Source organism: Oncorhynchus mykiss, chromosome 7, assembly GCF_013265735.2.
Source record: "Oncorhynchus mykiss isolate Arlee chromosome 7, USDA_OmykA_1.1, whole genome shotgun sequence".
Taxonomy (NCBI): domain Eukaryota; kingdom Metazoa; phylum Chordata; class Actinopteri; order Salmoniformes; family Salmonidae; genus Oncorhynchus; species Oncorhynchus mykiss.
Genome location: NC_048571.1, coordinates 8,768,649 through 8,795,750, shown reverse-complemented (window position 1 = coordinate 8,795,750; position 27,102 = coordinate 8,768,649). Strand labels below are relative to the sequence as shown.

Here is a 27,102-nt window from a genome sequence, read left to right as displayed (position 1 = left end):
CAAAATATATAGTACAGATTCTAATCTCAGTGATCCAAGAGGTGAAAAATGACACTTGAGAATTTTGGGGTCAAATGTCAGTTTTGTGTTGTTATGTTGTTGTATGTCAAACAGGAAGTGATGTATTAGTGTCTCAGGGTTGTGTTCATTAGGCATCAAACTGACTGAAAGAGGGAGGGACTACGTGAAGTTGTCCAGAAATAAATTATATTTTATTTCATTGCATATTGTTTTCAATAGTTTTCCCTTGCATGTGGTAATGAATCCAACCCTGGTTCCAGCTTTTCCAGGCTGGAGGATCTGCCGTCAGAGCAGTGGAACCACGCTACGGTGAGGAACGCCCTCAAAGAGCTACTGAAGGAGATGAACCAGAGTTCCCTGGCCAAGGAGTGCCCTCTCTCTCAGGTAGCAGCTTATGTCATGTCATGCAACTTAGTCTCTGGCTTAGTTTGTACTGCATTGTATTAGCCTTATAGTGGTGGGGAATCATGTGCCAAGGAGGGCCCTCTCTCTCTGGTAGCATCTTATGTCATCTTATGTCATGTCATGTTATGTATCTTAGTCTCTGGCTTAGATTGTTTTTCATTAGCTGCAGGAGGTGGTGTGCTTTTCTTACATGGCGTTCAAATGACACATGACTTCCTGTATACAGATTCCAAAACAACAACGCATATCTGTTTTCTACCGTATGTGACTGTGTCGTGGTGTTCCAGTCCATACAGTATGTAACTGTGTTGTGGTGTTCCAGTCTATACAGTATGTAACTGTGTTGAGGTGTTCCAGTCTATACAGTATGTAACTGTGTTGTGGTGTTCCAGTCTATACAGTATGTGACTGTGTTGTGGTGTTCCAGTCTATACAGTATGTAACTGTGTTGTGGTGTTCCAGTCTATACAGTATGTAACTGTGTTGTGGTGTTCCAGTCTATACAGTATGTAACTGTGTTGTGGTGTTCCAGTCTATACAGTATGTAACTGTGTTGTGGTGTTCCAGTCTATACAGTATGTGACTGTGTTGTGGTGTTCCAGTCTATACAGTATGTGACTGTGTTGTGGTGTTCCAGTCTATACAGTATGTAACTGTGTTGTGGTGTTCCAGTCTATACAGTATGTGACTGTGTTGTGGTGTTCCAGTCTATACAGTATGTAACTGTGTTGTGGTGTTCCAGTCTATACAGTATGTAACTGTGTTGTGGTGTTCCAGTCTATACAGTATGTAACTGTGTTGTGGTGTTCCAGTCCACAGTATGTGACTGTGTTGTGGTGTTCCAGTCTATACAGTATGTGACTGTGTTGTGGTGTTCCAGTCTATACAGTATGTGACTGTGTTGAGGTGTTCCAGTCTATACAGTATGTGACTGTGTTGTGGTGTTCCAGTCTATATAGTATGTGACTGTGTTGTGGTGTTCCAGTCTATACAGTATGTAACTGTGTTGTGGTGTTCCAGTCTATACAGTATGTTACTGTGTTGTGGTGTTCCAGTCCACAGTATGTAACTGTGTTGTGGTGTTCCAGTCCACAGTATGTAACTGTGTTGTGGTGTTCCAGTCTATACAGTATGTAACTGTGTTGTGGTGTTCCAGTCTATACAGTATGTGACTGTGTTGTGGTGTTCCAGTCTATACAGTATGTGACTGTGTTGTGGTGTTCCAGTATTTACAGTATGTGACTGTGTTGTGGTGTTCCAGTCTATACAGTATGTGACTGTGTTGTGGTGTTCCAGTATTTACAGTATGTGACTGTGTTGTGGTGTTCCAGTATTTACAGTATGTGACTGTGTTGTGGTGTTCCAGTCTATACAGTATGTGACTGTGTTGTGGTGTTCCAGTATTTACAGTATGTGACTGTGTTGTGGTGTTCCAGTCTATACAGTATGTGACTGTGTTGTGGTGTTCCAGTATTTACAGTATGTAACTGTGTTGTGGTGTTCCAGTCTATACACTATGTGACTGTGTTGTGGTGTTCCAGTATTTACAGTATGTAACTGTGTTGTGGTGTTCCAGTCTATACAGTATGTGACTGTGTTGTGGTGTTCCAGTCCATACAGTATGTAACTGTGTTGTGGTGTTCCAGTCTATACAGTATGTAACTGTGTTGTGGTGTTCCAGTCTATACAGTATGTAACTGTGTTGTGGTGTTCCAGTCTATACAGTATGTGACTGTGTTGTGGTATTCCAGGTCCTTATAGGTCTAGTATTACACAGTACACATTCACTAAAACATACACTATATTCTCTCTCTCTCTCTCTCTCTCTCTCTTTCTCTCTCTCTCTCTCTCTCTCTCTCTCTCTCATCAGAGTATGATCTCTGCCATAGTCAACAGCTCTTACTATGCCAACGTGTCCACCTCCAAGTGCCAGGAGTTTGGCCGCTGGTACAAGAAGTACAAAAGGATTCAAGGTGAGGTGTCCCCCCTCTTGGCTCCTGTAGCCTCACACACCCCACATGGACAATAATATGTCAGTAGCACCTTCCACTATAACATTGCCTGTCATTGGCTGGGATCCTAACTGTAAGTCCTTGAGCTGACCCAAGTGTCGCGCCCTTCTTTCAGCAGACAGTTATCATTGGCTCTTGAGTAGTGTCGGCTCAAGCTTTTGGGGGCCTAAGGCAAGACTTGATTGTGGGGGGCCACCTCCCGCCTTATTGCTCAACAACTATATTTAGATTTTGTTTTTGATTAGTCCACTGTTGATACAGTCCCAAAACGTTTTGCAGGTCAGCTGTCAAGGTTTCAAGATATTGGACATTCAAGAAGCAAACTGTCATCTGCCACATCATGATGATGATGCGTTTTGCAAGTGACAGTTTGGTTCTTAAAAGTCCAATATCTTGAAAACTTGACTGCTGACATGCAAACCATTTTGGGACTGTATTAACAGTGGACTAATGATTAAGTCCATACACACAGTCTGCTTATAGGAGATACAGCACTACTATAGAGCAGGCCTCTGAGATGTGGGTTAACTAAACTGCAAAATCCCCCCGAGAAAACCCCCCAAATGATTGTCATTTTGGACATTATGTTCTGCTGACCAGCAGGGATCACTGTGTTTGTTAGAGTCAGACAGTAGCTTCAATCCTGAGATTAACCTGTACAGCAGCAATAGTACTGATAATTAAGGGGGCATTAGAGAGACAGATCTATAGAGACCCCACCATGATGGACATTGTGTTCTGCTGACCAGCAGGGATCACTGTGTTTGTTAGAGTCAGACAGTAGCTTCAATCATGAGATTAACCTGTACAGCAGCAATAGTACTGATAATTAAGGGGGCATTAGAGAGACAGCTCTATAGAGACCCCACCATGATGCATGGTATTAGAGACAGCTCTATAGAGACTAGAGACCCCACCATGATACATGGTATTAGAGACAGCTCTATAGAGACTAGAGACCCCACCATGATACATGGTATTAGAGACAGCTCTATAGAGACCCCAGCATGATGCATTGTATTAGAGACAGCTCTATAGAGACCCCACCATGATACATGGTATTAGAGACAGATCTATAGAGACCCCACCATGATACATGGTATTAGAGACAGCTCTATAGACTAGTGACCCCACCATGATACATGGTATTAGAGACAGCTCTATAGAGACTAGAGACCCCACCATGATGCATGGTATTAGAGACAGCTCTATAGAGACTAGAGACCCCACCATGTTGCATGGTATTAGAGACAGCTCTATAGAGACCCCACCATGATACATGGTATTAGAGACAGCTCTATAGAGACCCCACCATGATACATGGTATTAGAGACAGCTCTATAGAGACTAGAGACCCCACCATGATACATGGTATTAGAGACAGCTCTATAGAGACTAGAGACCCCACCATGATACATGGTATTAGAGACAGATCTATAGAGACCCCACCATGATACATGGTATTAGAGACAGCTCTATAGAGACCCCACCATGATACATGGTATTAGAGACAGATCTATAGAGACTAGAGACCCCAGCATGATGCATGGTATTAGAGACAGCTCTATAGAGACCCCGCCATGATACATGGTATTAGAGACAGATCTATAGAGACCCCACCATGATACATGGTATTAGAGACAGCTCTATAGAGACCCCACCATGGTGCATGGTATTAGAGACAGCTCTATAGAGACCCCACCATGATCCATGGTATTAGAGACAGCTCTATAGAGACCCCAGCATGATGCATGGTATTAGAGACAGCTCTATAGAGACCCCACCATGATACATGGTATTAGAGACAGATCTATAGAGACCCCACCATGATACATGGTATTAGAGACAGCTCTATAGAGACTAGTGACCCCACCATGATACATGGTATTAGAGACAGCTCTATAGAGACTAGAGACCCCACCATGTTGCATGGTATTAGAGACAGCTCTATAGAGACCCCACCATGATACATGGTATTAGAGACAGCTCTATAGAGACCCCACCATGATACATGGTATTAGAGACAGCTCTATAGAGACTAGAGACCCCACCATGATACATGGTATTAGAGACAGCTCTATAGAGACTAGAGACCCCACCATGATACATGGTATTAGAGACAGCTCTATAGAGACCCCAGTATGATGCATGGTATTAGAGACAGCTCTATAGAGACCCCACCATGATGCATGGTATTAGAGACAGCTCTATAGAGACTAGTGACCCCACCATGATGCATGGTATTATAGACAGCTCTATAGAGACCCCACCATGATGCATGGTATTAGAGACAGCTCTATAGAGACTAGTGACCCCACCATGATACATGGTATTAGAGACAGCTCTATAGAGACTAGAGACCCCACCATGATACATGGTATTAGAGACAGCTCTATAGAGACTAGAGACCCCAGCATGATGCATGGTATTAGAGACAGCTCTATAGAGACCCCACCATGATACATGGTATTAGAGACAGCTCTATAGAGACCCCACCATGATACATGGTATTAGAGACAGCTCTATAGAGACTCGAGACCCTACCATGATACATGGTATTAGAGACAGCTCTATAGAGACCCCACCATGATACATGGTATTAGATACAGCTCTATAGAGACCCCACCATGATACATGGTATTAGAGACAGCTCTATAGAGACTCGAGACCCTACCATGATACATGGTATTAGAGACAGCTCTATAGAGACCCCACCATGATACATGGTATTAGAGACAGCTCTATAGAGACCCCACCATGATACATGGTATTAGAGACAGCTCTATAGAGACTAGAGACCCCACCATGATACATGGTATTAGAGACAGCTCTATAGAGACCCCAGCATGATGCATTGTATTAGAGACAGCTCTATAGAGACCCCACCATGATACATGGTATTAGAGACAGATCTATAGAGACCCCACCATGATACATGGTATTAGAGACAGCTCTATAGACTAGTGACCCCACCATGATACATGGTATTAGAGACAGCTCTATAGAGACTAGAGACCCCACCATGATGCATGGTATTAGAGACAGCTCTATAGAGACTAGAGACCCCACCATGTTGCATGGTATTAGAGACAGCTCTATAGAGACCCCACCATGATACATGGTATTAGAGACAGCTCTATAGAGACCCCACCATGATACATGGTATTAGAGACAGCTCTATAGAGACTAGAGACCCCACCATGATACATGGTATTAGAGACAGCTCTATAGAGACTAGAGACCCCACCATGATACATGGTATTAGAGACAGATCTATAGAGACCCCACCATGATACATGGTATTAGAGACAGCTCTATAGAGACCCCACCATGATACATGGTATTAGAGACAGATCTATAGAGACTAGAGACCCCAGCATGATGCATGGTATTAGAGACAGCTCTATAGAGACCCCGCCATGATACATGGTATTAGAGACAGATCTATAGAGACCCCACCATGATACATGGTATTAGAGACAGCTCTATAGAGACCCCACCATGGTGCATGGTATTAGAGGCAGCTCTATAGAGACCCCACCATGATCCATGGTATTAGAGACAGCTCTATAGAGACCCCAGCATGATGCATGGTATTAGAGACAGCTCTATAGAGACCCCACCATGATACATGGTATTAGAGACAGATCTATAGAGACCCCACCATGATACATGGTATTAGAGACAGCTCTATAGAGACTAGTGACCCCACCATGATACATGGTATTAGAGACAGCTCTATAGAGACTAGAGACCCCACCATGTTGCATGGTATTAGAGACAGCTCTATAGAGACCCCACCATGATACATGGTATTAGAGACAGCTCTATAGAGACCCCACCATGATACATGGTATTAGAGACAGCTCTATAGAGACTAGAGACCCCACCATGATACATGGTATTAGAGACAGCTCTATAGAGACTAGAGACCCCACCATGATACATGGTATTAGAGACAGCTCTATAGAGACCCCAGTATGATGCATGGTATTAGAGACAGCTCTATAGAGACCCCACCATGATGCATGGTATTAGAGACAGCTCTATAGAGACTAGTGACCCCACCATGATGCATGGTATTATAGACAGCTCTATAGAGACCCCACCATGATGCATGGTATTAGAGACAGCTCTATAGAGACTAGTGACCCCACCATGATACATGGTATTAGAGACAGCTCTATAGAGACTAGAGACCCCACCATGATACATGGTATTAGAGACAGCTCTATAGAGACTAGAGACCCCAGCATGATGCATGGTATTAGAGACAGCTCTATAGAGACCCCACCATGATACATGGTATTAGAGACAGCTCTATAGAGACCCCACCATGATACATGGTATTAGAGACAGCTCTATAGAGACTCGAGACCCTACCATGATACATGGTATTAGAGACAGCTCTATAGAGACCCCACCATGATACATGGTATTAGATACAGCTCTATAGAGACCCCACCATGATACATGGTATTAGAGACAGCTCTATAGAGACTCGAGACCCTACCATGATACATGGTATTAGAGACAGCTCTATAGAGACCCCACCATGATACATGGTATTAGAGACAGCTCTATAGAGACCCCACCATGATACATGGTATTAGAGACAGCTCTATAGAGACTAGAGACCCCACCATGATACATGGTATTAGAGACAGCTCTATAGAGACCCCAGCATGATGCATTGTATTAGAGACAGCTCTATAGAGACCCAACCATGATACATGGTATTAGAGACAGATCTATAGAGACCCCACCATGATACATGGTATTAGAGACAGCTCTATAGACTAGTGACCCCACCATGATACATGGTATTAGAGACAGCTCTATAGAGACTAGAGACCCCACCATGATGCATGGTATTAGAGACAGCTCTATAGAGACTAGAGACCCCACCATGTTGCATGGTATTAGAGACAGCTCTATAGAGACCCCACCATGATACATGGTATTAGAGACAGGTCTATAGAGACCCCACCATGATACATGGTATTAGAGACAGCTCTATAGAGACTAGAGACCCCACCATGATACATGGTATTAGAGACAGCTCTATAGAGACTAGAGACCCCACCATGATACATGGTATTAGAGACAGATCTATAGAGACCCCACCATGATACATGGTATTAGAGACAGCTCTATAGAGACCCCACCATGATACATGGTATTAGAGACAGATCTATAGAGACTAGAGACCCCAGCATGATGCATGGTATTAGAGACAGCTCTATAGAGACCCCGCCATGATACATGGTATTAGAGACAGATCTATAGAGACCCCACCATGATACATGGTATTAGAGACAGCTCTATAGAGACCCCACCATGGTGCATGGTATTAGAGACAGCTCTATAGAGACCCCACCATGATCCATGGTATTAGAGACAGCTCTATAGAGACCCCAGCATGATGCATGGTATTAGAGACAGCTCTATAGAGACCCCACCATGATACATGGTATTAGAGACAGATCTATAGAGACCCCACCATGATACATGGTATTAGAGACAGCTCTATAGAGACTAGTGACCCCACCATGATACATGGTATTAGAGACAGCTCTATAGAGACTAGAGACCCCACCATGTTGCATGGTATTAGAGACAGCTCTATAGAGACCCCACCATGATACATGGTATTAGAGACAGCTCTATAGAGACCCCACCATGATACATGGTATTAGAGACAGCTCTATAGAGACTAGAGACCCCACCATGATACATGGTATTAGAGACAGCTCTATAGAGACTAGAGACCCCACCATGATACATGGTATTAGAGACAGCTCTATAGAGACCCCAGTATGATGCATGGTATTAGAGACAGCTCTATAGAGACCCCACCATGATGCATGGTATTAGAGACAGCTCTATAGAGACTAGTGACCCCACCATGATGCATGGTATTATAGACAGCTCTATAGAGACCCCACCATGATGCATGGTATTAGAGACAGCTCTATAGAGACTAGTGACCCCACCATGATACATGGTATTAGAGACAGCTCTATAGAGACTAGAGACCCCACCATGATACATGGTATTAGAGACAGCTCTATAGAGACTAGAGACCCCAGCATGATGCATGGTATTAGAGACAGCTCTATAGAGACCCCACCATGATACATGGTATTAGAGACAGCTCTATAGAGACCCCACCATGATACATGGTATTAGAGACAGCTCTATAGAGACTCGAGACCCTACCATGATACATGGTATTAGAGACAGCTCTATAGAGACCCCACCATGATACATGGTATTAGATACAGCTCTATAGAGACCCCACCATGATACATGGTATTAGAGACAGCTCTATAGAGACTCGAGACCCTACCATGATACATGGTATTAGAGACAGCTCTATAGAGACCCCACCATGATACATGGTATTAGAGACAGCTCTATAGAGACCCCACCATGATACATGGTATTAGAGACAGCTCTATAGAGACTAGAGACCCCACCATGATCCATGCTATTAGAGACAGCTCTATAGAGACCCCACCATGATACATGGTATTAGAGACAGCTCTATAGAGACCCCACCATGATACATGGTATTAGAGACAGCTCTATAGAGACCCCACCATGATACATGGTATTAGAGACAGCTCTATAGAGACCCCACCATGATGCATGGTATTAGAGACAGCTCTATAGAGACTAGAGACCCCACCATGTTGCATGGTATTAGAGACAGCTCTATAGAGACTAGAGACCCCACCATGTTGCATGGTATTAGAGACAGCTCTATAGAGACTAGAGACCCCACCATGTTGCATGGTATTAGAGACAGCTCTATAGAGACCCCACCATGATACATGGTATTAGAGACAGCTCTATAGAGACCCCACCATGATGCATGGTATTAGAGACAGCTCTATAGAGACTAGTGACCCGACCATGATACATGGTATTAGAGACAGCTCTATAGAGACTAGAGACCCCACCATGATGCATGGTATTAGAGACAGCTCTATAGAGACTAGAGACCCCACCATGTTGCATGGTATTAGAGACAGCTCTATAGAGACCCCACCATGATACATGGTATTAGAGACAGCTCTATAGAGACCCCACCATGATACATGGTATTAGAGACAGCTCTATAGAGACTAGAGACCCCACCATGATACATGGTATTAGAGACAGCTCTATAGAGACTAGAGACCCCACCATGATGCATGGTATTAGAGACAGCTCTATAGAGACTAGAGACCCCACCATGTTGCATGGTATTAGAGACAGCTCTATAGAGACTAGAGACCCCACCATGTTGCATGGTATTAGAGACAGCTCTATAGAGACCCCACCATGATACATGGTATTAGAGACAGCTCTATAGAGACCCCACCATGATGCATGGTATTAGAGACAGCTCTATAGAGACTAGTGACCCGACCATGATACATGGTATTAGAGACAGCTCTATAGAGACTAGAGACCCCACCATGATGCATGGTATTAGAGACAGCTCTATAGAGACTAGAGACCCCACCATGTTGCATGGTATTAGAGACAGCTCTATAGAGACCCCACCATGATACATGGTATTAGAGACAGCTCTATAGAGACCCCACCATGATACATGGTATTAGAGACAGCTCTATAGAGACTAGAGACCCCACCATGATACATGGTATTAGAGACAGCTCTATAGAGACTAGAGACCCCACCATGATACATGGTATTAGAGACAGCTCTATAGAGACCCCAGTATGATGCATGGTATTAGAGACAGCTCTATAGAGACTAGAGACCCCACCATGATACATGGTATTAGAGACAGCTCTATAGAGACCCCAGTATGATGCATGGTATTAGAGACAGCTCTATAGAGACTAGAGACCCCACCATGATGCATGGTATTAGAGACAGCTCTATAGAGACTAGTGACCCCACCATGATACATGGTATTATAGACAGCTCTATAGAGACCCCACCATGATGCATGGTATTAGAGACAGCTCTATAGAGACTAGTGACCCCACCATGATACATGGTATTAGAGACAGCTCTATAGAGACTAGAGACCCCACCATGATACATGGTATTAGAGACAGCTCTATAGAGACTAGAGACCCCACCATGATACATGGTATTAGAGACAGATCTATAGAGACCCCACCATGATACATGGTATTAGAGACAGCTCTATAGAGACCCCACCATGATACATGGTATTAGAGACAGATCTATAGAGACTAGAGACCCCAGCATGATGCATTGTATTAGAGACAGCTCTATAGAGACCCCACCATGATACATGGTATTAGAGACAGCTCTATAGAGACCCCACCATGATACATGGTATTAGAGACAGCTCTATAGAGACCCCACCATGATACATGGTATTAGAGACAGCTCTATAGAGACTCGAGACCCTACCATGATACATGGTATTAGAGACAGCTCTATAGAGACCCCACCATGATACATGGTATTAGAGACAGCTCTATAGAGACCCCACCATGATACATGGTATTAGAGACAGCTCTATAGAGACTAGAGACCCCACCATGATCCATGCTATTAGAGACAGCTCTATAGAGACCCCACCATGATACATGGTATTAGAGACAGCTCTATAGAGACCCCACCATGATGCATGGTATTAGAGACAGCTCTATAGAGACTCGAGACCCTACCATGATACATGGTATTAGAAACAGCTCTATAGAGACCCCACCATGATACATGGTATTAGAGACAGCTCTATAGAGACCCCACCATGATACATGGTATTAGAGACAGCTCTATAGAGACTAGAGACCCCACCATGATCCATGCTATTAGAGACAGCTCTATAGAGACCCCACCATGATACATGGTATTAGAGACAGCTCTATAGAGACCCCACCATGATACATGGTATTAGAGACAGCTCTATAGAGACCCCACCATGATGCATGGTATTAGAGACAGATCTATAGAGACCCCACCATGATACATGGTATTAGAGACAGCTCTATAGAGACTAGAGACCCCACCATGATACATGGTATTAGAGACAGCTCTATAGAGACTAGAGACCCCACCATGATGCATGGTATTAGAGACAGCTCTATAGAGACTAGAGACCCCACCATGTTGCATGGTATTAGAGACAGCTCTATAGAGACTAGAGACCCCACCATGTTGCATGGTATTAGAGACAGCTCTATAGAGACCCCACCATGATACATGGTATTAGAGACAGCTCTATAGAGACTAGAGACCCCACCATGATACATGGTATTAGAGACAGCTCTATAGAGACTAGAGACCCCACCATGATACATGGTATTAGAGACAGCTCTATAGAGACCCCAGTATGATGCATGGTATTAGAGACAGCTCTATAGAGACTAGAGACCCCACCATGATACATGGTATTAGAGACAGCTCTATAGAGACCCCAGTATGATGCATGGTATTAGAGACAGCTCTATAGAGACTAGAGACCCCACCATGATGCATGGTATTAGAGACAGCTCTATAGAGACTAGTGACCCCACCATGATACATGGTATTATAGACAGCTCTATAGAGACCCCACCATGATGCATGGTATTAGAGACAGCTCTATAGAGACTAGTGACCCCACCATGATACATGGTATTAGAGACAGCTCTATAGAGACTAGAGACCCCACCATGATACATGGTATTAGAGACAGCTCTATAGAGACTAGAGACCCCACCATGATACATGGTATTAGAGACAGATCTATAGAGACCCCACCATGATACATGGTATTAGAGACAGCTCTATAGAGACCCCACCATGATACATGGTATTAGAGACAGATCTATAGAGACTAGAGACCCCAGCATGATGCATTGTATTAGAGACAGCTCTATAGAGACCCCACCATGATACATGGTATTAGAGACAGCTCTATAGAGACCCCACCATGATACATGGTATTAGAGACAGCTCTATAGAGACCCCACCATGATACATGGTATTAGAGACAGCTCTATAGAGACTCGAGACCCTACCATGATACATGGTATTAGAGACAGCTCTATAGAGACCCCACCATGATACATGGTATTAGAGACAGCTCTATAGAGACCCCACCATGATACATGGTATTAGAGACAGCTCTATAGAGACTAGAGACCCCACCATGATCCATGCTATTAGAGACAGCTCTATAGAGACCCCACCATGATACATGGTATTAGAGACAGCTCTATAGAGACTCCACCATGATGCATGGTATTAGAGACAGCTCTATAGAGACTCGAGACCCTACCATGATACATGGTATTAGAAACAGCTCTATAGAGACCCCACCATGATACATGGTATTAGAGACAGCTCTATAGAGACCCCACCATGATACATGGTATTAGAGACAGCTCTATAGAGACTAGAGACCCCACCATGATCCATGCTATTAGAGACAGCTCTATAGAGACCCCACCATGATACATGGTATTAGAGACAGCTCTATAGAGACCCCACCATGATACATGGTATTAGAGACAGCTCTATAGAGACCCCACCATGATGCATGGTATTAGAGACAGATCTATAGAGACCCCACCATGATACATGGTATTAGAGACAGCTCTATAGAGACTAGAGACCCCACCATGATACATGGTATTAGAGACAGCTCTATAGAGACTAGAGACCCCACCATGATGCATGGTATTAGAGACAGCTCTATAGAGACTAGAGACCCCACCATGTTGCATGGTATTAGAGACAGCTCTATAGAGACTAGAGACCCCACCATGTTGCATGGTATTAGAGACAGCTCTATAGAGACCCCACCATGATACATGGTATTAGAGACAGCTCTATAGAGACCCCACCATGATGCATGGTATTAGAGACAGCTCTATAGAGACTAGTGACCCGACCATGATACATGGTATTAGAGACAGCTCTATAGAGACTAGAGACCCCACCATGATGCATGGTATTAGAGACAGCTCTATAGAGACTAGAGACCCCACCATGTTGCATGGTATTAGAGACAGCTCTATAGAGACCCCACCATGATACATGGTATTAGAGACAGCTCTATAGAGACCCCACCATGATACATGGTATTAGAGACAGCTCTATAGAGACTAGAGACCCCACCATGATACATGGTATTAGAGACAGCTCTATAGAGACTAGAGACCCCACCATGATACATGGTATTAGAGACAGCTCTATAGAGACCCCAGTATGATGCATGGTATTAGAGACAGCTCTATAGAGACTAGAGACCCCACCATGATACATGGTATTAGAGACAGCTCTATAGAGACCCCAGTATGATGCATGGTATTAGAGACAGCTCTATAGAGACTAGAGACCCCACCATGATGCATGGTATTAGAGACAGCTCTATAGAGACTAGTGACCCCACCATGATACATGGTATTATAGACAGCTCTATAGAGACCCCACCATGATGCATGGTATTAGAGACAGCTCTATAGAGACTAGTGACCCCACCATGATACATGGTATTAGAGACAGCTCTATAGAGACTAGAGACCCCACCATGATACATGGTATTAGAGACAGCTCTATAGAGACTAGAGACCCCACCATGATACATGGTATTAGAGACAGATCTATAGAGACCCCACCATGATACATGGTATTAGAGACAGCTCTATAGAGACCCCACCATGATACATGGTATTAGAGACAGATCTATAGAGACTAGAGACCCCAGCATGATGCATTGTATTAGAGACAGCTCTATAGAGACCCCACCATGATACATGGTATTAGAGACAGCTCTATAGAGACCCCACCATGATACATGGTATTAGAGACAGCTCTATAGAGACCCCACCATGATACATGGTATTAGAGACAGCTCTATAGAGACTCGAGACCCTACCATGATACATGGTATTAGAGACAGCTCTATAGAGACCCCACCATGATACATGGTATTAGAGACAGCTCTATAGAGACCCCACCATGATACATGGTATTAGAGACAGCTCTATAGAGACTAGAGACCCCACCATGATCCATGCTATTAGAGACAGCTCTATAGAGACCCCACCATGATACATGGTATTAGAGACAGCTCTATAGAGACCCCACCATGATACATGGTATTAGAGACAGCTCTATAGAGACTCGAGACCCTACCATGATACATGGTATTAGAGACAGCTCTATAGAGACCCCACCATGATACATGGTATTAGAGACAGCTCTATAGAGACCCCACCATGATACATGGTATTAGAGACAGCTCTATAGAGACTAGAGACCCCACCATGATCCATGCTATTAGAGACAGCTCTATAGAGACCCCACCATGATACATGGTATTAGAGACAGCTCTATAGAGACCCCACCATGATGCATGGTATTAGAGACAGCTCTATAGAGACTTGAGACCCTACCATGATACATGGTATTAGAAACAGCTCTATAGAGACCCCACCATGATACATGGTATTAGAGACAGCTCTATAGAGACCCCACCATGATACATGGTATTAGAGACAGCTCTATAGAGACTAGAGACCCCACCATGATCCATGCTATTAGAGACAGCTCTATAGAGACCCCACCATGATACATGGTATTAGAGACAGCTCTATAGAGACCCCACCATGATACATGGTATTAGAGACAGCTCTATAGAGACCCCACCATGATGCATGGTATTAGAGACAGATCTATAGAGACCCCACCATGATACATGGTATTAGAGACAGCTCTATAGAGACTAGAGACCCCACCATGATACATGGTATTAGAGACAGCTCTATAGAGACTAGAGACCCCACCATGATGCATGGTATTAGAGACAGCTCTATAGAGACTAGAGACCCCACCATGATGCATGGTATTAGAGACAGCTCTATAGAGACCCCACCATGATGCATGGTATTAGAGACAGCTCTATAGAGACTAGAGACCCCACCATGATGCATGGTATTAGAGACAGCTCTATAGAGACTAGAGACCCCACCATGATGCATGGTATTAGAGACAGCTCTATAGAGACCCCACCATGATGCATGGTATTAGAGACAGCTCTATAGAGACTAGAGACCCCACCATGTTGCATGGTATTAGAGACAGCTCTATAGAGACCCCACCATGATGCATGGTATTAGAGACAGCTCTATAGAGACTAGAGACCCCACCATGATCCATGCTATTAGAGACAGCTCTATAGAGACCCCACCATGATGCATGGTATTAGAGACAGCTCTATATAGACCCCACCATGATACATGGTATTAGAGACAGCTCTATAGAGACCCCACCATGATACATGGTATTAGAGACAGCTCTATAGAGACCCCACCATGATACATGGTATTAGAGACAGCTCTATAGAGACTAGAGACCCCACCATGATACATGGTATTAGAGACAGCTCTATAGAGACCCCACCATGATACATGGTATTAGAGACAGCTCTATAGAGACCCCACCATGATACATGGTTTACATAATCTTTTAATGTCGCCCTTAATATAGCAGAGAAAACCAAACACTGTCAGCCTCTAATCAGAAGCAGCCGCTTGCCACTCCACACTGGGAGATCCCCTTACACACACACACACACACACACACACACACACACACTCAGGGAAACGTCACACACACACACTCAGGGAAACGTCACACACACACACACACACACACACACACACACACACACACACACACACACACACACACACAGGGAAACGTCACACACACACACACACACTCAGGGAAATGTTACACACACACACACACACAGTCAGGGAAAAGTCACACACACACACGCAGGGAAACATCGCACACACATGCAGGGAAACGTCACACACACGCAGGGGCACGGGCACACACACACACACACACACACACACAAAGGGGCATGGCAAACACACGCGCAACACATACAGAGTGCATGCACACACATGGATTTACACACACTTGGACCTCATAGCAGACCATGTACCCTCTCCTTATGCCCTCCTCCCTGTTTAACACTGTCATTCCAACATGGAGGCAGATCAAAGTTGACACCAGACCACAAACACAGGGAGAAGTGGGAGAGGAGATAAATGGTGCCTGTGGTCTGACACGGGAGGGGGAGGGAGGAGGGGGATCAGGTTCCTTACAGCCCATAGTATTAGTTCTGTTCTGTTCTGCTCTGCGGCCCCAAAAGACAAACACACTGCAGCCCTCCAGATGTTGTAAAATGGGGAATGGGACATTCCCATTGGATTAGCATAGTCACCTCAGAATCTGATTGGAGGATCAACTTGTCAGTCTTAGGACCTTCTGTTGATGTCAATTGCATGGCTGGATGGATGGATAAATACATGGATAAAATGTAGTTGAATGCTGTGTAACCTACCTACTGTGCTGTACTGTACTGTATAAGTGTATTGTTTTGTTAACCAGTCTGATATATAGCATGTGACTTCACTACAGGTGAATACCTGGAGAATATGTGGTCAGGACGGGATAAACCTGATATTAAAGGTGAGTTGGAAAGAACGCCCATTACCAGAATATATATATATATATATATATATATATAGTATCTGAACAGATGGTATTGAGATCTCTTCAGACCTCCTCTCACCACCATGTATGTTTGTATCTGCAGTGGAGAGGGACAACATGTCAGACGTATGTGGCCTGGGACAGCGTCCCCCCTCTCACCTGACCCCACCAACCCAGCTTGGAGGGTTACCCCTCAAGGTTGGACTAGGGGACCCCCAAACCCCCAGCCAGCAACAGGCCCTCCCCCACCTGTCTCAGCAGCACTCACCCCATGCCCAGCACCACCACAGCCCACCGCCCAGAGGCCAGGCGCCCCCTCCCGGTCCTCCGGCCTCCCTCCAACCCTTACTGGGCCCGGGCGGTCTCCTCTCCCCCCAGCTCAGCCCTCAGATGGTCAGGCAACAACTGGCCATGGCCCACCTCATCAACCAGCAGCTAGCTGTTAGCCGCCTGCTAGCCCACCAGCACGGTCCGCAAGCCCTCCACCAGCAGCAGCACCAACAGTTCCTCAACCACCCACCCATCCCGCGCTCCTGCAAAGCCCCAGGAGGCCTCAGCGATCCTGGGATGAATCCGTCGGCCGTGGAGGTCTGTCCGGACATCTACCATCAGGTCAGAGAGGAGCTGAAGAGGGCCAGCGTCTCTCAGGCTGTGTTCGCCAGGGTGGCCTTCAACCGCACACAGGTGAGACATCTACCTCCACTTCCACTTCCATTTCTAAGCATTTCTAACCTCCACTTAAGGTGAAGTTTCACTTAATCTCCCATTGACATCAATACATCAATGCGGGTCTGACTTTTTCAGGTTCTTTGGTCCACAGCACTAAAAGATCCGGAGCCCCCGAAGCTTCTGCACATGTTTATAGTCTCTACTTTACACACAGAGAACAGGCTACTCCGTGAACAGGCTACTCCGAGAACAGGCTACTCAGTGAACAGGCTACTCCGAGAACAGGCTGCTCAGTGAACAGGCTACTCCGAGAACAGGCTACTCCGAGAACAGGCTGCTCAGTGAACAGGCTACTCAGAGAACAGGCTACTCAGAGAACAGGCTACTCCGAGAACAGGCTACTCCGAGAACAGGCTGCTCAGTGAACAGGCTACTCCGAGAACAGACGGCTCAGTGAACAGGCTACTCAGAGAACAGGCTACTCAGAGAACAGGCTACTTAGAGAACAGGCTACTCAGGGAACAGGCTACTCAGAGAACAGGCTACTCAGAGAACAGGCTACTCCGAGAACAGGCTGCTCAGTGAACAGGCTACTCCGAGAACAGGCTGCTCAGTGAACAGGCTACTCAGGGAACAGGCTACTCAGAGAACAGGCTACTCAGAGAACAGGCTACTCTGAGAACAGGCTACTCAGTGAACAGGCTACTCAGAGAACAGGCTACTCAGAGAACAGGCTGCTCAGTGAACAGGCTACTTAGAGAACAGGCTACTCCGAGTTCAGGCTACTCCGAGAACAGGCTACACAGGCCAATGGTTCTGGTGTTGTTTAATAAAGTTAGATCAAAGCAGAATCAATGTCTGCCAGATCACATAATGATCACAGTATTCTACATTTCATAAACCAATATAATAGCCTAGTATAACTTTATTGGAAGACAAAAAACAACAGCAAATTGTTTTCTCATGTGGCCAAAACTCAACAACGCGCGCCACTGGGCAAAATACACAGGTGGGATGCCTGCAGTTTGTTAGCACCATCTGCTCCAAGATTCGTTCACTCAGTCACACTGTAGGATACTTCTAAACAACACTGTAGGCTAATTCTAAACAACACTGTAGGATACTTCTAAACAACACTGTAGGATACTTCTAAACAACACTGTAGGCTACTTCTAAACAACACTGTAGGCTACTTCTAAACAACACTGTAGGCTACTTCTAAACAACACTGTAGGCTACTTCTAAACAACACTGTAGGCTACTTCTAAACAACACTGTAGGCTACTTCTAAACAACACTGTAGGCTACTTCTAAACAACACTGTAGGCTAATTCTAAACAACACTGTAGGCTACTTCTAAACAACACTGTAGGCTAATTCTAAACAACACTGTAGGGTACTTCTAAACAACTCTGTAGGCTAATTCTAAACAACACTGTAGGCTACTTCTAAACAACACTGTAGGCTAATTCTAAACAACACTGTAGGCTACTTCTAAACAACACTGTAGGCTACTTCTAAACAACACTGTAGGCTACGTCTAAACAACACTGTAGGCTACTTCTAAACAACACTGTAGGATACTTCTAAACAACACTGTAGGCTACTTCTAAACAACACTGTAGGCTACCTCTGACAACACTGTAGGCTACGTCTAAACAACACTGTAGGATACTTCTAAACAACACTGTAGACTACTTCTAAACAACACTGTAGGCTACTTCTAAACAACACTGTAGGCTACCTCTGACAACACTGTAGGCTACGTCTAAACAACACTTTAGGCTACTTCTAAACAACACTGTAGGCTACGTCTAAACAACACTGTAGGCTACTTCTAAACAACACTGTAGGCTACCTCTGACAACACTGTAGGCTACGTCTAAACAACACTGTAGGCTACTTCTAAACAACACTGTAGGCTACCTCTGACAACACTGTAGGCTACGTCTAAACAACACTGTAGGATACTTCTAAACAACACTGTAGGATACTTCTAAACAACACTGCATCACTCATCACTGAGACTGAGATCAAATGGTTACTATGTAGAATGATGCTGCATGGATGTTTCACCGGTAAAACTTGAATAATTATCATGCACTGTTTAAATGCAGTGTTGTTTTTGTCTTCCAGTGAAGTTATACTAGGCTATTATATTGAGTTCTGTAATGTAGAATACTGTGATCGTTCTGGGATCTGGCCGACATTGATTCAGCTTTGATCTAACTTTATTAAACAACAGCGTTCGCCAGAGTAGCTGATACACACGTGGTCTGCACATGCGCAGAAGCTTCGGGGAGCTATGGATCTTTGAGTGCAACGGACTACATATCCAGAAAAAGTGGGATCCACGGCCAGAACTGTGACCACTGTAGCTTTTGAAGGGTCTCAGAGTTGGTTTGTCATCGGTAGAGACCTGTCTTAATATGAGTGTTCTGAAAGCTGAATATAACTCCACTGCACTGATACTGACTGTTGAGAAAGCCCAATACACTGACATAGGGACATTCCTACCTAAAGAGAGTAGAGTAGTGTAGAGTGGAGTAGAGTAGAGTTGAGTAGTGTGAGAGAGAGAGAGAGAGAGATGTAATGAGAGAATTAGAGTATGAAAGGTTACTTGGAGTGTCCTTGCTAAGAGACCTGACATTTGCGCGCGTGTTTGTGTCTCAGGGCCTGCTGTCTGAGATCCTTCGTAAAGAGGAGGACCCTCGCCAGGCCTCCCAGTCACTCCTGGTCAACCTCAAAGCTATGCAGAACTTCCTGAACCTCCACGAGAGTGAACGCGACCACATTTACCAGGAGGAGCGTGAACGCAGCATGAACCCCAACCTCAACCTAGGCAACCTGACCCCAACCAATCAGAACTCCAGCTCCACTGGCCAGCGACTCACACAGGTACACGTACATACCCAGGTGTCCTCATGTACGTTGAATAGGAACACTAGGGAAGAGCCACATCAGACACACTTCTACAACCACACCCCTGCCAGTACACTAACAGGTACACACTGTAGCCACATCAGACACACATCTACAACCACACCTGGGTTTAAATAGTATTCATATTTCCTCTCTAATACTTTGAGCATTTGATTGAGCCTACATGAAGTGCCAGGGTGGGTGGGGTTTGCACTTTTGGGATTGTTGCATTGGTTGCATTGCGTCTGGAAATCTCAATGAAGTGAAGTTTAAGTATTTGAAAGAAAATAAATACTATTCGAGCCCAGGTCTGGCTACAACCCACATCACACACAGACACACCACTGCTAGTACACTAACAGGTAAACACTGTAGTCTCATCACACACAGACACACCCCTGCCAGTACACTAACAGGTAAACACTGTAGTCTCATCACACACAGACACACCCCTGCTAGTACACTAACAGGTAAACACTGTAGTCTCATCACACACAGAAACACCCCTGCCAGTACACTAACAGGTAAACACTGTAGTCTCATCACACACAGACACACCCCTGCCAGTACACTAACAGGTAAACACTGTAGTCTCATCACACACAGACACACCACTGCCAGTACACTAACAGGTAAACACTGTAGTCACATCACACACAGACACACCCCTGCCAGTACACTAACAGGTAAACACTGTAGTCTCATCACACACAGACACACCCCTGCCAGTACACTAACAGGTAAACACTGTAGTCTCATCACACACAGAAACACCCCTGCCAGTACACTAACAGGTAAACACTGTAGTCTCATCACACACAGAAACACCCCTGCCAGTACACTAACAGGTAAACACTGTAGTCTCATCACACACAGACACACCCCTGCCAGTACACTAACAGGTAAACACTGTAGTCTCATCACACACAGACACACCCCTGCCAGTACACTAACAGGTAAACACTGTAGTCTCATCACACACAGAAACACCCCTGCCAGTACACTAACAGGTAAACACTATAGTCTCATCACACACAGACACACCCCTGCCAGTACACTAACAGGTAAACACTGTAGTCACATCACACACAGACACACCCTGCCAGTACACTAACAGGTAAACAAATGCAGGCAATCTCTTTAGGGACTCAGTAACCTAGACGATTAGCCAGTCTTGCTCACTAAAACCTCTCTCTTTCTTTCTCCCCCCCCCGCCCTCTTCTCCTCCCTGCAGCCCAAGCCCCCCCTGACCCAGGTCAGTGCTGAGCTGCCCCTGAAGATGGAGTCCCTGGTCAACATCAACATTACCTCTGGGATCTATGATGAGATCCAGCAGGAGATGAAGAGAGCCAAGGTGTCCCAGGCCCTGTTCGCCAAGGTGGCCGCCAACAAGAGCCAGGTCAGTCCACACAAATACAGTATACCAGGGGTCACCAACAAGAGCCAGGTCAGTCCACACACATACAGTATACCAGGGGTCACCAACAAGAGCCAGGTCAGTCCACACACATACAGTATACCAGGGGTCACCAACAAGAGCCAGGTCAGTCCACCCACATACAGTATACCAGGGGTCACCAACAAGAGCCAGGTCAGTCCACACACATACAGTATACTGTATATAAGTATATCATAACAATACAGTACTCTAGTGAGAGGAGCTTAGTGGTTTTTGTTTGAAGCTACCTAGCTAAAGGTGAAATGCTGACATCCTGTGATCAGGATGCTTAGTAAAATGTGTAAATATCTGTAAACAACCGTAACACACACACACTCATGTGCATGCCTACACATGCATGTAATGCACACAATCTCCCACACAATGGAGAATGTTATTTCTCCAGGGTTGATGAACTGTGGTGGATTTGATGGGAGGTAAGATCACATATCGGGGTATGTGGGCGGGGATGTCAAGCATGCGCTGGTTGTTTGGTACCACATGCTGTGGTATCTGACTGTCAGGACCCGTGGCGTACCATCATGTCTCCGTGTGCAGATAAACAATGTGGGCGTCCAGGGCCGGGTAGAGATAAAAGAAACGTCTGTCACGCCAGCCAAAGGATCTGGCTTACGTGTGTGTGTGTGTGTGTGTGTGTGTGTGTGTCTATGAGCATGTGTGTGCTGGGTTACACTGTGGGACATCATCAAAGATACTCCAAATGCCTACCCTCCTGAGTCCTCCACATCTGTTTCTGTTAGAGGGACAGAGCATGCGGGATGTGGTGGCACATGAAGGAGAGGGAGTCACTGGAGATAGCCATCTAGGAGAGGGAGCCACTGGAGATAGCCATCTAGGAGAGGGAGTCACTGGAGATAGCCATCTAGGAGAGGGAGTCACTGGATATAGCCATCTAGGAGAGGGAGCCACTGGAGATAGCCATCTAGGAGAGGGAGTCACTGGATATAGCCATCTAGGAGAGGGAGTCACTGGAGATAGCCATCTAGGAGAGGTAGTCACTGGATATAGCCATCTAGGAGAGGGAGTCACTGGAGATAGCCATCTAGGAGAGGGAGCCACTGGAGATAGCCATCTAGGAGAGGGAGTCACTGGAGATAGCCATCTAGGAGAGGGAGCCACCGGAGATAGCCATCTAGGAGAGGGAGTCACTGGAGATAGCCATCTAGGAGAGGGAGTCACTGGAGATAGCCATCTAGGAGAGGGAGTCACTGGATATAGCCATCTAGGAGAGGGAGCCACTGGAGATAGCCATCTAGGAGAGGGAGCCACCGGAGATAGCCATCTAGGAGAGGGAGTCACTGGAGATAGCCATCTAGGAGAGGGAGTCACTGGAGATAGCCATCTAGGAGAGGGAGTCACTGGATATAGCCATCTAGGAGAGGGAGCCACTGGAGATAGCCATCTAGGAGAGGGAGCCACTGGAGATAGCCATCTAGGAGAGGGAGCCACCGGAGATAGCCATCTAGGAGAGGGAGTCACTGGAGATAGCCATCTAGGAGAGGGAGGCACTGGAGATAGCCATCTAGGAGAGGGAGCCACTGGAGATAGCCATCTCGGAGAGGGAGTCACTGGAGACTACCTCTGAGGGTTTAGAGCTTGAGGTAGTCACCTCATACAAGTACTTGGTAGTATGGCTAGACGGTACACTCTCCTTCTCTCAGCAAATATCAAAGCTGCAGGCTAAAGTTAAATCTAGACTTGGTTTCCTCTATCGTAATCACTCCTCTTTCACCCCAGCTGCCAAACTAACCCTGATTCAGATGACCATCCTAACCATGCTAGATTACGGAGACAGACTTTATAGATCGGCAGGTAAGAGTGCCCTCGAGCAGCTAGATGTTCTTTATCAATCGGCCATCAGATTTGCCACCAATGCTCCTTATAGGACACATCACTGCACTCTACACTCCTCTATAAACTGGTCAACTCTGTATACCCGTCGCAAGACCCACTGGTTGATGCTTATTTATAAAACCCTCTTAGGCCTCCCTCCCCCCTATCTGAGATATCTACTGCAGCCCTCATCCTCCACATACAACACCCGTTCTGCCAGTCACGTTCTGTTAAAGGTCCCCAAAGCACACGCATCCCTGGGTCGCTACTCTTTTCAGTTTGCTGCAGCTAGTGACTGGAACGAGATACAAAAAAACACTCAAACTGAACAGTTTTATCTCAATCTCTTCATTCAAAGACTCAATTATGGACACTTTTACTGACAGTTGTGGCTGCTTTGCGTGATGTATTGTTGTCTCTATCTTCTTGCCCTCTGTGCTGTTGTCTGTGCCTAATCATGTTTGTACCATGTTTTGTGCTGCTACCATGTTGTTTTGCTACCATGTTGTGTTGCTACCATGCTGTGCAGCTGCCATGTTGTGTTGCTACCATGTTGTTGTCATGTGGTGTTGCTACCATGCTGTGTTGTCATGTGTTGCTGCCTTGCTATGCTGTTGTCTTAGGTCTCTCTTTATGTAGTGTTGTGTCTCTCTTGTCGTGATGTGTGTTTTGTCCTATATTTATTTATGTCTATTTTTTATTTTTAATCCCAGCCCCTGTCCCCAAAGGAGGTAATTTGCCTTTCTTTCTTGTTCTTAACTGACTTGCCTAGTTAAATAAAGGTTAAATAAAGGTTAAATAAAAAGATGAAAAAGATAGCCATCTAGGAGCCACTGGAAATGGCCATCTAGGAGAGGGGTGGCTTGGGATATGTTATGATGTCTGTGTACAGCTCATCAGAATCCTCTCGGTTTGGGTTAGTGTCAGAGACAGATGGTGATTCATCTTTGGTTCGCTGTCTTTGTATGACTGGTATTTGACAAGAGAGAATGGTTTGACCTGTGAAGTATTTTGGTCTGAGGGTTGTACAGAGAGATCACATGATCACGGCTGGTCTGAGGGTTGTACAGAGAGAGCACATGATCACGGCTGGTCTGAGGGTTGTACAGAGAGATCACATGATCACGGCTGGTCTGAGGGTTGTACAGAGAGATCACATGATCACGGCTGGTCTGAGGGTTGTACAGAGAGATCACATGATCACGGCTGGTCTGAGGGTTGTACAGAGAGATTACATGATCACGGCTGGTGTGAGGGTTGTACAGAGAGATCACATGATCACGGCTGGTCTGAGGGTTGTACAGAGAGATCACATGATTAAGGCGTGAGGATTCTTGAGGAAGACATAAATAGACTGCTGTTGTTCTGGGTGGTTTTAGATTGGACTATCTAAGAAGTGGATTATAGAATAGAAAAAAATAGGTTGTGTGTGTGTGTTTTTTCACACACGTTAGTGTGGTGTGTGTAAACACGTGTGAGATACAGGCTTGTGTGTCTCTGTGTGTGCACCACTGCTGGTCAGGGGGTAGGGTCTCCTACAGGCCTGGCTCTGTGAGGGGTCATGGCTCAGTAACCCCATCTGGCCATGGCCCTCTCCGGAGAGACGGCTGGAGGGAGGGAGAGAAGGAGCCCTGATCAGGTTATGAACACTGGGTGCTGGAGGAGGCTGTGTACAAACAACAGCTGGTGTTAGTGCCTGGGCCAGTCTAGCAGAGATAATCACATCTCTCTCTCAGCACCACATCACTTTCATCTGGAACTTGTCTTTTGCTTGTTTTCCCCCAACCTGTTCTTTCATGTCTCTACCCCTCTCCATCCCCTTGTCCTGTCTCTCTTTCTCCATTTCCTCTCTCACTCTAGTGCTGTATGTTAAATGACCCGTCATCCCTCCCTCTCTGTCAGGGCTGGCTGTGTGAGCTGCTGCGTTGGAAGGAGAACCCCAGCCCAGACAACCGGACTCTGTGGGAGAACCTGTGTACCATTAGAAGGTTCCTGACCCTGTCCCAGGCTGAGAGGGACATGGTGTATGAAGAGGAGTCCAAGCACCACTACAGTGAGAGGCTTCACACTGTCCTCCACATGTCTCCAGAAACACAGGTGAGACTCCACTGTCCTCCACATGTCTCCAGAAACCCAGGTGAGACTCCACTGTCCTCCACATGTCTCCAGAAACCCAGGTGAGACTCCACTGTCCTCCACATGTCTCCAGAAACACAGGTGAGAGACTCCACTGTCCTCCACATGTCTCCAGAATCACAGGTGAGAGGCTTCACACTGTCCTCCACATGTCTCCAGAAACCCAGGTGAGAGACTCCACTGTCCTCCACATGTCTCCAGAAACCCAGGTGAGAGACTCCACTGTCCTCCACATGTCTCCAGAAACCCAGGTGAGAGACTCCACTGTCCTCCACATGTCTCCAGAAACCCAGGTGAGAGACTCCACTGTCCTCCACATGTCTCCAGAAACACAGGTGAGAGACTCCACTGTCCTCCACATGTCTCCAGAAACCCAGGTGAGACTCCGCTGTCCTCCACATGTCTCCAGAATCACAGGTGAGAGACTCCACTGTCCTCCACATGTCTCCAGAAACCCAGGTGAGACTCCACTGTCCTCCACATGTCTCCAGAAACCCAGGTGAGACTCCACTGTCCTCCACATGTCTCCAGAAACCCAGGTGAGACTCCACTGTCCTCCACATGTCTCCAGAAACACAGGTGAGAGACTCCACTGTCCTCCACATGTCTCCAGAAACCCAGGTGAGAGGCCCGAGAGGAGAGGTGTCACCCCTGGCAAATACCTCACCGGTATTCAGCTTGGAGCCCCCCCCCCTCCTGAATTACATATTGGACACAATTGCAGCAGAAACTACAAACATAGAGTGTTCCCACAAAAAGCAAAGACACTTCACCTCAGTCCCTCAAAACAATTGTAGACAGATGTGAGGGACTTACAGTTGACCAGAAGTAGAAGTGTATGTTGTGTGCTGTTCAGTTTAACCATAAGCTTGTTGTATGTTAGAAGGACACTTGTCTGGAAGGGCCTGAACCAGTCCATCTTTCTATTCTCTCTCTCTTTCTTCTTTTAATAATTAAGCATCTTGGGAAGGATGTTGTGGTCACACCATGAACACATTCCTTCACTGCTCTCCTAGAATGTCTGGGACCAAAGCAGGGACATAAATCTGCTAAAAATACCAGCCTCATCTTCACTGATGGCGCCTAGCGAGGAGAGAGAGAGGGAAGCAGGAAAGGAGAAGGAGAGAGGGGGTGGATGGTAGGAGA

The 27,102-nt window shown here is 45.7% G+C and overlaps 1 protein-coding gene across 2 annotated transcripts in view; it reads left to right on the top strand.

The window, feature by feature from the left end:
• LOC110511685 (DNA-binding protein SATB2-like) overlaps nt 1-27,102 on the top strand; it is a 63,029-nt gene that overhangs the window by 26,709 nt on the left and 9,218 nt on the right. The window contains exons 5-11 of one of the 2 annotated variants that reach the window (XM_036982438.1): nt 282-405; nt 2,297-2,399; nt 16,863-16,913; nt 17,041-17,621; nt 20,280-20,504; nt 21,763-21,927; nt 25,723-25,917. In XM_036982438.1, coding sequence (XP_036838333.1) covers nt 282-405; nt 2,297-2,399; nt 16,863-16,913; nt 17,041-17,621; nt 20,280-20,504; nt 21,763-21,927; nt 25,723-25,917 — 1,444 coding nt within the window. The remainder of the gene's footprint in view (nt 1-281; nt 406-2,296; nt 2,400-16,862; nt 16,914-17,040; nt 17,622-20,279; nt 20,505-21,762; nt 21,928-25,722; nt 25,918-27,102) is intronic. The other variant, XM_036982439.1, reaches the window with a different exon arrangement.